Here is a 12,776-nt window from a genome sequence, read left to right on the forward strand (position 1 = left end):
AGAACTGTAGATAGGCTAAACATTTCAACTGGAGCTGCGCCATTTCAGCAACTCTGGAGGGGCATTAATTTAGCACCAGAACTACAGCATGTAGTTGTCTCGTACCAGCTCCAAAGTGGAACTGCACTATTCACTTGCACCTGTGGCTGAGGGAAAACAAACAAGTGCTCCTGTTTGCACACCCTCTCCCAGTCCATAAAGCTGGGTCACTGTTCAACCACCCGGAAGGCATCATTCACCTCTTGTCAGTCTGAGCAGGAAGTACTTCTGCTAAAATCTTTCCCCCAACAAACGCGATATCTTTTGTTTCATTAAAATATCCCGTTCCCACACACTTGGGGAAACTTTAAGAATGTTACTTGCTGCGTTGAAATTTCACCTTCCCGAATACCATGCTATGAAATGTTACGTCTTTGTTTTCAGTATAAATCCCTGAACACTCGAATTCAACCCATTACACACAAACACCTCGAAGTGGCCTTACAAACTCGGAAGAAATGTAGTGCAGACTCTCTGTGTGGCCCCGGCTCTCGGATGGGAGGGCAGCCCGGGGGAGGTCAGCAGCTTTTGGCAGGGGACAAGGCGCCAAAGGCAGAGCCGGAAGCCCAGGCATCTGCCAGGTTAACAGCGCTGGAACAGGAGATCGCCTCCATTCATCGCCGGGCCTGCGAGGTGAGTCCTTGTTCCAGCCCAGAGTCGCCTGGCCTTTCGGTCACTGGGTGACACCTTTCACTGTGATCAATCCACAATTTTCTTCGGACTGTCACGTTACCGCCTGTGCTATGCTTTAGAAAGAGAGGAAAGGCGGCTGGATTGGGGAGATGTGCATCACTTCATTCTCACGGTGCATTTCATTTTTTTTTATTTGACATAGATATGTTCGAAGCGTGAGGCTAATGGTGCTGCTTTTATTTATGCGTGAATGGCCCTGCATCTTCTCAGCTCAATGTCACTTTCCGAAAGGCTGCTCTCTCTCTCTTTCTCTGTATATGTGAGCCGCCACTCTGCCATCAGTTGAACTTGTGGTCTGCACCCCCGCTGAAATGCATTGAAACGTGTTCCAAGTCCCTGTCCCCGAAGTATGAACTAACCTCGACGCAGTCAACTCGTTATGAGTTTGAAGTGCCCTTTTAATGCTGTGATAATATTTAGTCGCGAACAATCAACCAGCGTGGAACTGAAAATTAACTGTTGCAAGTGAAAACAAAAACTCACAAATTAACTCAGGCAAGTGAAAAGTCTCGCTCCTTCATTGGTGTTGTGTGGAGTAAGCTCGTGCCCCTACTTCTGGGTCAGAAGATCTGAAGTCCCACCTGCCCCAGAAGCATTTCCTAACACATCTGAACGGATTGATTCAAAAAAATTAAAATCGCATTTTTTTTAAATTGCCCTTTCTGTCTCTCCTACCTCTCTTGATCCAATCTTCCTTCCCCCTTCTTTAACTGATTTGACATTGAGTTCTTGCAATCCGTTTTGCAATTCTTCACAAACTTTTCCCCTGGGTGCAGGGACCAATGTCCAGTTGGCACAGATTTAAGGTAAGGGGCAGGAGGTTTAGAGGGGACATGAGAAAATTCCCTTCCACCCAGAGGGTGGTGGGGATCCGAAACTCACTGCGTCTAAGGGTGGTAGAACAGAAGCCCTCAAACACTTACATATTCAGTCATGCCAAGGCTGACACAGCTATTGTCCAAATGCTGGAAAATGGGATTAGAAAAGCTGATTGCTTTTGATCAACACAGGCTAGATGGATGAAAGGGGATTTTTCTATTTTTTTTATTCAATTTCCACCACCAGGAAAAGTAGGAAAACACCCGAGTGGCCTGTGACAAGCAGTGCCCTTAGGGGATTTTTCTATGCTGTAGACCTTTATGGTTTCATTGGTTAAGGAGTTACTCAATTGTCTGCCCTGATTCAATCACCAACCATTAAGACCTCTTACTCTCAACATGTTAGTGGGCAAAAATATTTCCAGCTAAAATGAACAGGCTCAACTCCAACTGCTGGCGGCGTGTAAGGTATTCTTGCTTTAAGAGCTGTGTTACTTTCAATCATGATAGGCTAATGAGCCAAGGATCAGGATATGAAAAACTGCCACATGCAAGTAATGCTTGGAGGTAGCATACATTGGTATCTGGAATTGTAAGTTGTAGTCTGAACCAATGATTCCCAATATTAAGGCGCACAGACTTCATAAGTGAGCAGAATGTCAGCACATAACTGCCTTCAATAATTGACACTGATACTCCACAGTTATTTGAACACGCTGACACAAAGATTTTGCACTACAGTTCTCACCTGGTCTGCTACAATGCACTGCTTGAAAACCATTCATCTAAGCTGAAATAAATTAGTTTGAGTTTTTCAAGTAACCTGAAATAATGGCATAAACTCCTCAAACCGTGCTGCTCACTGACAACACAAGAAGACACATCAGCTGATGGACACCATGAGCTACCCTGTATCCGCAGTTCAAAGAATTTGGTTCAGAATCGGTGAGCTGCTTCCTGACATCAGAAAAAGGGGAGAAATATCTGCCCAGTAGGCAGTCACAACTTTAGTTAGTGGTCTATATTTGGTTAGTGGTCACAGACAGAAGGATGCCACTGACACTCAAGCCACTAAGGAGATCATAAATGCAATGGTAGAGGAGCCTCAGCTTTTGCAATTGTCTAACACAAGCTTGTCCTTGCTACTAGATATTGATGAGAACAAAGACTGCCGCATGAATGGGAAAACTGACCAGATCACAGTGGGATGGGAGAGTATTCAAGTGGGAGCACTGAAAAAAAATGGTCATTTCTTGGTAATAACAGGTGAACACATTCAGGGGGATAGATACTTATCCCTGAAGCTGTAACCAAAAGACTCAAAGACTATGTTGGTTGCCTAATGTCAGGGTACAGGATATCTGGGCGGCACGGTGGCACAGTGGTTAGCACTGCTGCCTCACAGCGTCTGAGACCCGGGTTCTATTCCCGACTCAGGCGACTGACTGTGTGGAGTTTGCACGTTCACCCTATGTCTGCGTGGGTTTCCTCCAGGTGCTCCGGTTTCCTCCCACAGTCCAAAGATGTGCGGGTCAGGTGAATTGGCCATGCTAAATTGCCCGTAGTGTTAGGTAAAGGGTAACTGTAGGGGTATGGGTGGGTTGTGCTTCGGCGGGTCGGTGTGGACTTGTTGGGCCGAAGGGCCTGGTTCCACACTGTAAGTAATCTAATCTAATCTTTTCATGGCTGGCAAAGTACTTGAAGAATGAGATAGAAAATCCAGTTATTGTGATCCGCGCAGGAGCCAATAATAGCTAGAATTAGGAGAGGCAGTTTGAAACTTAGGGTATAAATTAATAATCAAGTCTCTAATAATTATAGAATCCCTACATTGTGGAAATAGGCCCTTCGGCCCAACAAGGCCACACAATCCCTCCGAAGAGTATCCCACCTAAACCCATTCCCCTACCCTATTAATCAACATTTACCCCTGACTAATGCACCTCACCTACACATCCCTGAACACTATGGGCAATTTAGCATAGCCAATTCACCTAATCTGCACATCTTTGGATTGGGGGAGGAAACCAGAGCACATGAAGGAAACCCAAAGCTATGCACAATTGACATGAGACAAACAGATTCCATGTTTGCATATGTGGGTGAAATAGGCATATGGGATGTCAGTTCATGGGGATATTGACATGTACACTGGAAAGTGAGCTGTTTCTTTGGGATGGGTTTTGTTGAAACATTGTCCCAGCTAATCAAATACTAGAGCAACAGATGGGACCTGATCCTAAAAAGTGTGATGTAGGACTCAGAGAAGAGAACTTTTAAATAGTATGAAAAGAATAGTCAAGGCTGTGGTGAAGAATCAAGATTGGGTAATATCAAGCAGGTTGTGTCAGGAAGGGATGAAAAGGTTAATTTTCAAATTGTATCAGTAGCAACAGGAAATAAAATCTCCACAGGAAAAACAGCTATGTTTAGAGAAATTAAGGAAAGCATTAGACTAACAAATAAACGGGTAAAAAATGAGGTCTGCAGATGCTGGAGATCACAGCTGAAAATGTGTTGCTGGTTAAAGCACAGCAGGTCAGGCAGCATCCAAGGAATAGGAAATTCGACGTTTCGGGCATAAGCCCTTCATCATTCCTGATATAGATAAGTTGCAGAGCTGGGCAGAAATGTGGCAAATGGAATTCAATGTAGCTAAGTGTGAAGTCATTCACTTTGGTAGGAGTAACAAGAAGATGGATTACTGGGCTAATGGTAGGCTACTTGGTAGTGTGGATGAGCAGAGGGATCTTGGTGTCCATGTACACAGATCTCTGAAAGTTGCCACCCAGGTAAATAGTGCTGTGAAGAAGGCATATGGTGTACTGGGCTTTATTGGTAGAGGAATTGAGTTCCGGAGTCCTGAGGTCATGTTGCAACTGTATAAGACTCTGGTGCGGCCTCATCTGGAGTATTGTGTGCAGTTTTGGTCGCCATACTATAGGAAGGATGTGGAGGCATTGGAACGAGTGCAGAGGAGGTTTACCAGGATGTTGCCTGGAATGGTAGGAAAATCTTATGAGGAAAGGCTGAGGCACTTGGGGCTGTTCTCATTGGAGAAGAGAAGGTTTAGGGGAGATTTGATAGAGGTGTATAAGATGATTAGGGGTTTAGATAGGGTCGACACTGAGAACCTTTTACCGCTAATGGAGTCAGGTGTTACTAGGGGACACAGCTTTAAATTAAGGGGTGGTAGGTATAGGACAGATGTTAGGGGTAGATTCTTTACACAGCGGGTTGTGAGTTCATGGAATGCCCTGCCAGTAGCAGTGGTGAACTCTCCTTCTTTATGGTCATTTAAGCGGGCATTGGATAGGCATTTGGAAGTTATTGGGCTAGTGTAGGTTAGGTAGGATTCGGTCGGCGCAACATCGAGGGCCGAAGGGCCTGTACTGCGCTGTATCTTTCTATGTTCTATGTTCTATGTTCTAAGAGTGGTCAGCCTAATTGGAGCATTTTATAATTCAGTTAAGAAGAAACCATAAGCCAATATGTGTAAATTTACCAAATGACTCCCAGATGAATAAATTTGCAATAAGACTCCATGTTCTGTAATGGTTATTTTAATATAAATTAGAACCAATGCAAATTACAGGCAAATAAAAAGGCAAACTTCACTTTGAATAGATTGACCTGACAATGGTGCATTTGACACAACCACGAGTATTTGCATCATTCCTGACACAAATGTGGAAGCTTAGAGCAATTTGGCAAGTACAGAGTGAAGTGAACAAGAAATCAACAAAGCAAAGATGGAATATGAAAATATTGGCAGTTAAATGGAGGAAAGTGTAAAAATGCTTCATCAGTACTTTAAGAGCAAGATGATGTCTAAGGAAAGTTTAGAGCCTATCAGAGGTACATAGTAGTTTGTATGTAGATGAAGAAGAAGTAGTTAGGGTTCTTATGTGTATTTTGTCTCTACCTTCACAAAGGAAAATGATGCAACCATTCTAGATAAAGAGGAGAAATGCAAAATATTAGTTAAAATAAGCATAGTGAGGAGGAAAGTACTGGAGGAACCTACCTCCGTGAAGGTGAATAAATCTCCAAGGATTGATTAATTGTATTCTATGATGTTAAAGGAAGCCAAAGAGGAAATTGCAGATGCTGTAAGGATCATTTTCCAATCCTCACGAGACACAGGTGAGACATTAAAGGTTTGGAGACTGCAAACATTGTGCCATTGTTCAAAAGGGATGGGAAGACAGACAAAAAAAAAACTATGGGCCGATCAGTCTCACCTTGATGGTAGACAAATTTCGAGAATCAATATTGAGAGTTAGGATCAACTGTTGCTTGGAAAGTTGTGGTATGGTCAAGAGAAGGTCACATCTGATTAAATTGAATTTTGAGGAAGTAACAAGGAGGATTAATGAGGGTAGTGCAGTGGGTGATGTCTTTATTTGACAAGGTCCACATGGCAGACAGGTGAGAAAAATTAAAGGACACCAGCATATGGTGAGTAGGATTCAAAGATGGCTCAATGACAGTAAATAAAGGGCAGTGGTTGGCAGAGGTTTCATGAATGGAGAATGGTCTTCAGCTCCTTCAATTTAAATGTGGCAGAAACAAATGGAAAGTTTGCAGACAACACAAAAATTGGTTGATAGTTCACTGCAGTGCGTGGTGCAGTGTTATCTGCAAATTTTCCATTTGTGTCTCTACATTTAAATCTAAACAATTGGAAACAGAGTGGACTGGAATGACCTGTATCCTAGTAGAGAGGTCAATTAGCAGGGGGCACAGATTTCAAGTGATTGGTGGAAGAGGGGACATGAGGTAAATATTTTTTTCACCCAGAGGTTGGTGGGTGATGGAATGTATAGTCCAGTATTACGATTGAGGCAGAAACCCTCAACACATTTAAAGGAACCTGGAGCGACACCTGAAGCATTGTGACTGCGAGGTCACGGGCTTGGTACTGGAAAGCAAGACTGGAAAGGGTGGCTGGTATCTTCAACCAGTGCAGAGACGAGGGACCAAATAGCCTTATTCTCTGCTGCGATTCTTCTATGGTTTAATATGGTACCAGCGTCACGTAGTTCGACATTGTGCTCGGTACTCATGCAGAGTAGATCAGGAGCCCTATCCAACAACAACTTTTACCTTTGAGTTTCATGGGCACTGTTATTAATTCTACAGCGTACGTTCCCGCTGTTCTTGAACCTGCCCTTTACACATTAGCTTTTCCGCGAAGGTTTACTGTGTAGACGTTTTTTTCACCGACAGCAAATTTCACTTACCGCGGTTTGTGAAGGAAGAGAATATAAATTTACTTCTTGGTGTAAAATGTGTGTTATGTCTTGTTCGCGAGTCAGGCTGTGTGTGTGTGTGTGTGTGCAGCCTGCAATGTCTACCTTTGTCCATATCACCGATTACAACGTTCACCAGGAACGGATCCCTTGCGAGTATTAGGATTTCACTGTCTAGCAGCACAAACACCACAGAACACATTTCACGTGGCCAGCCACTACAGTCTCTTTTTTTTAAAAGCTCGTTTCAGCCTAATTTAATCAGAAAAAGTAAAGAAAATACCAACATACTGAAATAAGTTTCAAGAGATCTAACGACTTTTTTTCCAAATATTTGGCTGTCTTAGATGCACTGATTTGGATAATTTATCTGCTCTTGTGAAATCTTAATGTTCCAAAACAAGAACTGTTATCAGGCATTTCGCTGTCGGATGAGGATAATTTATGGAAACGTTGCTGTCTTTCGAGCGATCATCGAACAATATTGCTTTTGAGGATTTACACTCGAACTTCAGTGTCACAAACAATCCGCTGCTACTTCACTGCAAAGCTAAACTTGTGTTAATTGCAGTCAGATCAGTGATCTAATTCAACACACCCGGGACCCGAAACTAAAACCTCAGCACTGGGAGTTTCACACCCAAAGCGCACATCCCTCCCTCAATTTAAACAAGATCTTAGCAGTTTGGATTTCCCATTTCCAATTTCCTCCCATGTGCGGTTTTGTGACTCAGCAATCTTTAAACGTCCCTTAGCAAATGCTACACCCCTCCTCATCCCCCCTCGAAGTTGTCTTTTTATGGTTTAGTTGAATGAGAGAGCTTTCCAACGCACATCGCCCTACAGATCAACATTAAATCAATACATTGCAATACATTGTACTTTGCTCAAAAACTGCATGAACCCATGTAAAACTCTGTTAACTGACTTTTTAGATTAGAATCAGTCTGAACATTATGGCACAGACAGGGAACACAGGGGGCTAACACCTTCAACATCTTATCTGTGCTGACACCAATTGTTAAACAGTTAACCTGAGAGTGTAGCTTTTTAAAAAACGTTTTGTGATTTTGTGAAACAAACATGGTCATTCTAACAGATGAGAGATTCAACAAACAATCAACGTATTTTTCAATGTATAATTTCAATTTCATCACACTGTAAACTTTTGCTATACTTTGTGTCTTAGAATTGTGTCCTCCACAATCACCTGATGAAAGAGCAGCGCTCCTAAAGCTAGTGCTTATAATTAAGCCTGTTGGACTATAACCTGGTGTTGTGTGATTTTCAACTTTGCAATATGGAGTCAGCCATTTAAGACAGAAATGAGGAAAAATATTCTTTCACAAAGAGCCGTGGATCTGTGCAAATTTCTTCCTCACGAGGCAAAGGGAGCCGGGTCTTTGATTTCTTTTTTAAGGCAGAGGTTGGTTGATTCCTGATAAGCCAGAGGGTGAAAGGTTATTGGGACAGGCGAGAATGTGAAGGATTCTGGATCAGTGGTGCTGGAAGAGCACACCAGTTCAGGCAGCATTCAACGAACTGCTCGTTGGATGCTGCCTGAACTGCTGTGCTCTTCCAGCACCACTGATCCAGAATCTGGTTCCCAGCATCTGCAGTCATTGTTTTTACCGAGAATGTGAAGGAATCAGATCAGCTCTGAACTTACGGAATAGCTGAGCAGGCTTGAAGGGCAGAATTGCCTACTGTTCTTAACTCATGCACTTAACAAGCTGAAATAACAAAACATATCTGGGACAAGATAAATATAAGCTTGGATTATAATTATGGTAAATCAGCATCAACAAAGCGAAACGTGACCAAGAATCCGTACAATTTCAACTTGCTGTTCAGTTAATGGATTGGTTTTGCTGGCGATTGATGTTAGTTCTTTCCTTGCTGTCCAAAGTAGGCGAATCTTCTGAACGCGTTTGTTTTCTTATCATAGCTCATATGCAGATTTTTCTTGAAAAGGTGTTATTCCGCTCTTCAGGTTGCTGTCAGTTCACCCTGTGCACGGTAGCTCTTTATTCAAATACTAGTTTCAACGAACTGAAAGAAACAATCGAGAATAATTCGACAGCCCCTCCCCTTTAGTCCACATTGATTTGAAATTGGTGATAAACACTATGTGTTGCTGGAAAAGCGCAGCAGGTCAGGCAGCATCCAAGGGACAGGAGAATCGACGTTTCGGGCATAAGCCCTTCATCAGGAAGGGCTTATGCCTGAAACGTCGATTCTCCTGTTCCTTGGATGCTGCCTGACCTGCTGCGCTTTTCCAGCATCACATTTTCAGCTCTGATCACCAGCATCTGCAGACCCCACTTTCTCCTCGATAAACACTATGTTCCAATTTGCCCATATTTATTGGGAAATATGAGACATTTTAAAAGACCTGGTACAAATGAGTAATCAGTTTATCCTTTTGTGATGCAACCCCATGATTACTCCCAAAGGAATAAAATGAATTCATGGAATGCTATATTATCATTTTATTTTTGGAGGTGACATTTTCCTTAGTTTATGGGCATAATAATATTCAACACATTGTGAATAAAATCACGCATCATAGAAATGAGTGTGTGTGTGTGTGTCGTATCAACTTGGGAGTCTATTGACCCAGTGGGAACAATTCATTACAATTTCTGTGAGTGGTCGACATTAGTTATCTTCACTGAACCGATCCAAGGGTAAATCATCTTCAGGAATGGCCCTGCCGTCACTTACTTGGGTTGGAAAACGTCGCAGACAAAAAGTGTGGCGCTGGGAAAGCATCCGAGGATGCTGTCCGACCGGCTGTGCTTTTCCAGTACCACACCTTTTGACTGTGATCAACAATATCTGCAGCCCTCCCCCCGGAAAACTTCTCAGTTCTGAGGAAAGGTCACTCGACCCGAAACGGCTAGCTCTGATCCCTCTGCACAGATGCCGCCTGACGTGTTGAGCTTTTCCAGTCATTTCTGGTTCCTGCAAAATCTCCTCCCATGAAGACGCCCCTTTAAAACCCACTGCTTGCACCGAGCACCGGGGTGATCTGCGGGAGAGTTGTATTTCACTCAGTCGCCTGCAAATGGTCTGAGGGAGCGCCGTGATTAGTTTACATGGCCGCTATAGAAATGCAGGAGGCTTGGTTGCCAATCAAAGCAAGCAAGTTGCTCGTTGGTACAAGGGCTGACTGTGCGACATGGGAATAGCACAACCCAAACATCCAGTTGATTTCCCGAGTGTTTACAAGGTTTTGGTACAAGCTCAATATGCAAGCCCATTGAAGCGCCTGTCCTCATCCCTTCGCCCACAAACGCTTGTCCTTTTTTGGAGGGGCAGCTTTTATGTCCCTCTGGCCATGACCTCGCCATATCTGGAGTGGGTGGAAAGTATAAGATTAAAATTAATCATTTTGTTTTAAAAATAAAACCTGTTCTTGTTTTAACAATGTGTACCCACAATATGAGACCTACCCGCTTTGTGTTGTTGCAGGCTGGCCGGCAGACCTATGTGGACCCGGACAGCGGTTACCTGGTCCTGACTGGCTTCGCCCTCCTGCAGAGGGGGAAATGTTGCGGCTCCGCTTGCAGACACGTGAGTAACAAACATGCTTTTGTTTGTAAACCGCTCCTTTTTCCAGCTGGAATTTCCTCTTTCCTGATCTTGTAAATCTACACTCAAACTCCAAAATATCTGCGGTGCTCCCGGATAGTTATTTTATGTCAGATATCCGCCTCTCTTTGCAAAATCTGTAATTCTTCAAAAACACTAAGTGGGACCAACACTCGGGAATAATTAAAGTTATCATTGAGCCGGGATAGGGCGCAAACGGTCTAAAGCGAGCCCCTAATATTGCATGGAAGGAAAATATTTAATTTATTTTTTAAAAATGTTCCTTTTGCAGCCTAGCTGAGTAGGTACTGGAGGTAATTTCTTCACAAGTTTGGGATTTTCAGTGCGTTGTAAATTGCCATGCGTCTTTGTTCGGGGAGTTCAAATTAAATTGAGAGTTTTGCGACTTCAGACCGTGAAAGCCCTGACATAAATCAGTAAATTCCACTAATAGGGCTCGATCACTTTCGACATGGCAAGCTCAGCACTTGGGGAGACATGTTTAGGAAGTGCGGTTTCCTGAACAGTAATCATTCCCACTTGTAGCAACGCCGTCTTTCACTGAGAGTCTTCAGCCTGGAGGCAGCCTGTCAAGAGAGAGAGAGAGAGAGAGAAAGCTGACTTTTATCCCACGTTAATTTACATGTGTGAGGGATCTGTCAGTGTCTGTCCGGTAACGATGGGGGCAGGACAGAATCATGGCACTCTTCGTTTCTTTCTTATTCCCTTCGCAGTGCCCTTACAACCAAGTCAATGTTCAGGACCCGGCAAAAAGGAAGCGGTTCAATTCCATCTTTTATGTCTGAGGTCGGTGGCAAACCGCCAGCCCCTGGAAGACGTGGGAGTGGAAAGCTCAGGGGGAGCGAGAGACAGCACTGGGCTGTTCACGGGTCAGGTGCCCCAACCCTTGGAAGATAACCCTTTGAGTAAAACGCCCCCCCCCCCGATATTTTCCGACCCCATTCTCCTGCCGAACAATAAAAGACGGTGCCCACTCCTTGCATCTTCTGCTGTGAAAGGTCTTGTTCAAAGGGTTGACTAAGACGGCGAATGACATTTCCCGGTGTTATGGGCAACAACGCCGTTATTCACGAACAAACTTAAGTGGTGGGAGTGGATGGGAAGGTGCGGGTGGGGGGGGGGTTGTTGAGAAGGGGTGGTGGGTGGGGATGTTGATTGGGAAGTTGCCAGTGGGGGGTGATGGGAATTTGTGAGGGGGGGTGTTGATGGGAATTTGTGGGTGGGGGGTGATGGGAAGGTGCAGGTGGGGAGGGGGGATGATTGGAAGGTGCAGGTGGTGGGGGTTGATGGGAAGGTGCATGTGGGGTGTTTGATGGGAAGGTGCGGGTTGGGAGGGGTTGATGGGAAGGTGCGGGTGGGGGGGTTGATGGGAAGGTGCGGGGGGGGTTGATGGGAAGGTGTGGGTGGGGTGTTTGATGAGAAGTGGGGGTTGATGGGAAGGTGCGGGTGAAGGGGGATAATGGGAAGGTGCGGGTGGGGGCCTGCTGGTGGGAAGGTCCGGTAGAGGGGGCCGGGTTGATGGGAAGGTGTGGGTGGTGGGGTTGGTGGGAAAGTGCAGGTGGTGGGGGTTGATGAGAAGGTGCAGGTGGGGAGGGGGGTTAATGGGAAGGTGCAGGTGGTGGAGGTTGATGGGAAGGTGTGGGTGGTGGGGTTGGTGGGAAAGTGCAAGTGGGGGATTGATGGGAAAGTGCGGGTGGAGGGGTTGATGGGAAGGTGTGGGGGGGTGATGGGAAGGTGCGGGTGGTGGTGTTGATGGGAAAGTGCGGGTGGGGGGGTTGATGAGAAGGTGTGGATGGGGTGTTGACGGGAAGGTGCGGGTGAAGGTTGTTAATGGGAAGGTGCGGATGGGGGGGTTGATGGGAAGGTGCGGGTGGGGGCCTGCTGGTGGGAAGGTGCGGGTGGGGGGCAGGGTTGATGGGAAGGTGTGGGTGGTGGGGTTCATGGGAAAGTGCGGGTGGGGGGGGTTGATGAGAAGGTCCAAGTGGGGAGGGGTGTTGATGGGAAGGTGCAGGTGGGGAGGGTGGTTGATGGGAAGGTGCGGGTGGTGGGGGTTGATGGGAAGGTGTGGGTGGGGTGTTTGATGGGAAGGTGCGGGTGGGGTGTTTGATGGGAAGGGTGGGGTTGGGAGGGGTTGATGGGAAAGTGCGGGTGGTGGGGTGGATGGGAAGGTGCGGGTGAAGCTTGTTAATGGGAAGGTGCGGATGGGGGGCTGCTGATGGGAAGGTCCAGGTGGGGGGGCCGAGTTGATGGGAAGGTGCGGGTGGGGGGGGGTTGATGGGAAGGTGCGGGTGGTGGGGGTTGATGGGAAGGTGTGGGTGGGGTGTTTGATGGGAAGGTGCGGGTGGGGTGTTTG

The 12,776-nt window shown here is 45.6% G+C and overlaps 1 protein-coding gene across 7 annotated transcripts in view; it reads left to right on the forward strand.

Annotated features, from left to right (window-relative positions):
• Positions 1 to 275: 275 nt before the first annotated feature.
• Positions 276 to 12,776, forward strand: part of c9h1orf53 (chromosome 9 C1orf53 homolog) — a 29,730-nt gene continuing 17,229 nt past the window's right edge. For 3 of the 7 annotated variants that reach the window (XM_060830192.1, XM_060830190.1, XM_060830189.1), the window contains exons 1-2: positions 276 to 672; positions 10,283 to 10,384. In XM_060830192.1, the coding sequence (XP_060686175.1) occupies positions 403 to 672; positions 10,283 to 10,384 (372 nt within the window). In that variant the 5' untranslated portion in view covers positions 276 to 402. Of the gene's footprint in view, positions 673 to 10,282; positions 10,385 to 11,136; positions 11,509 to 12,776 lie in introns of those variants that run through there. The other 4 variants (XR_009645040.1, XR_009645038.1, XR_009645039.1 and 1 more) reach the window with 4 other exon arrangements.

Source organism: Hemiscyllium ocellatum, chromosome 9, assembly GCF_020745735.1.
Source record: "Hemiscyllium ocellatum isolate sHemOce1 chromosome 9, sHemOce1.pat.X.cur, whole genome shotgun sequence".
Taxonomy (NCBI): domain Eukaryota; kingdom Metazoa; phylum Chordata; class Chondrichthyes; order Orectolobiformes; family Hemiscylliidae; genus Hemiscyllium; species Hemiscyllium ocellatum.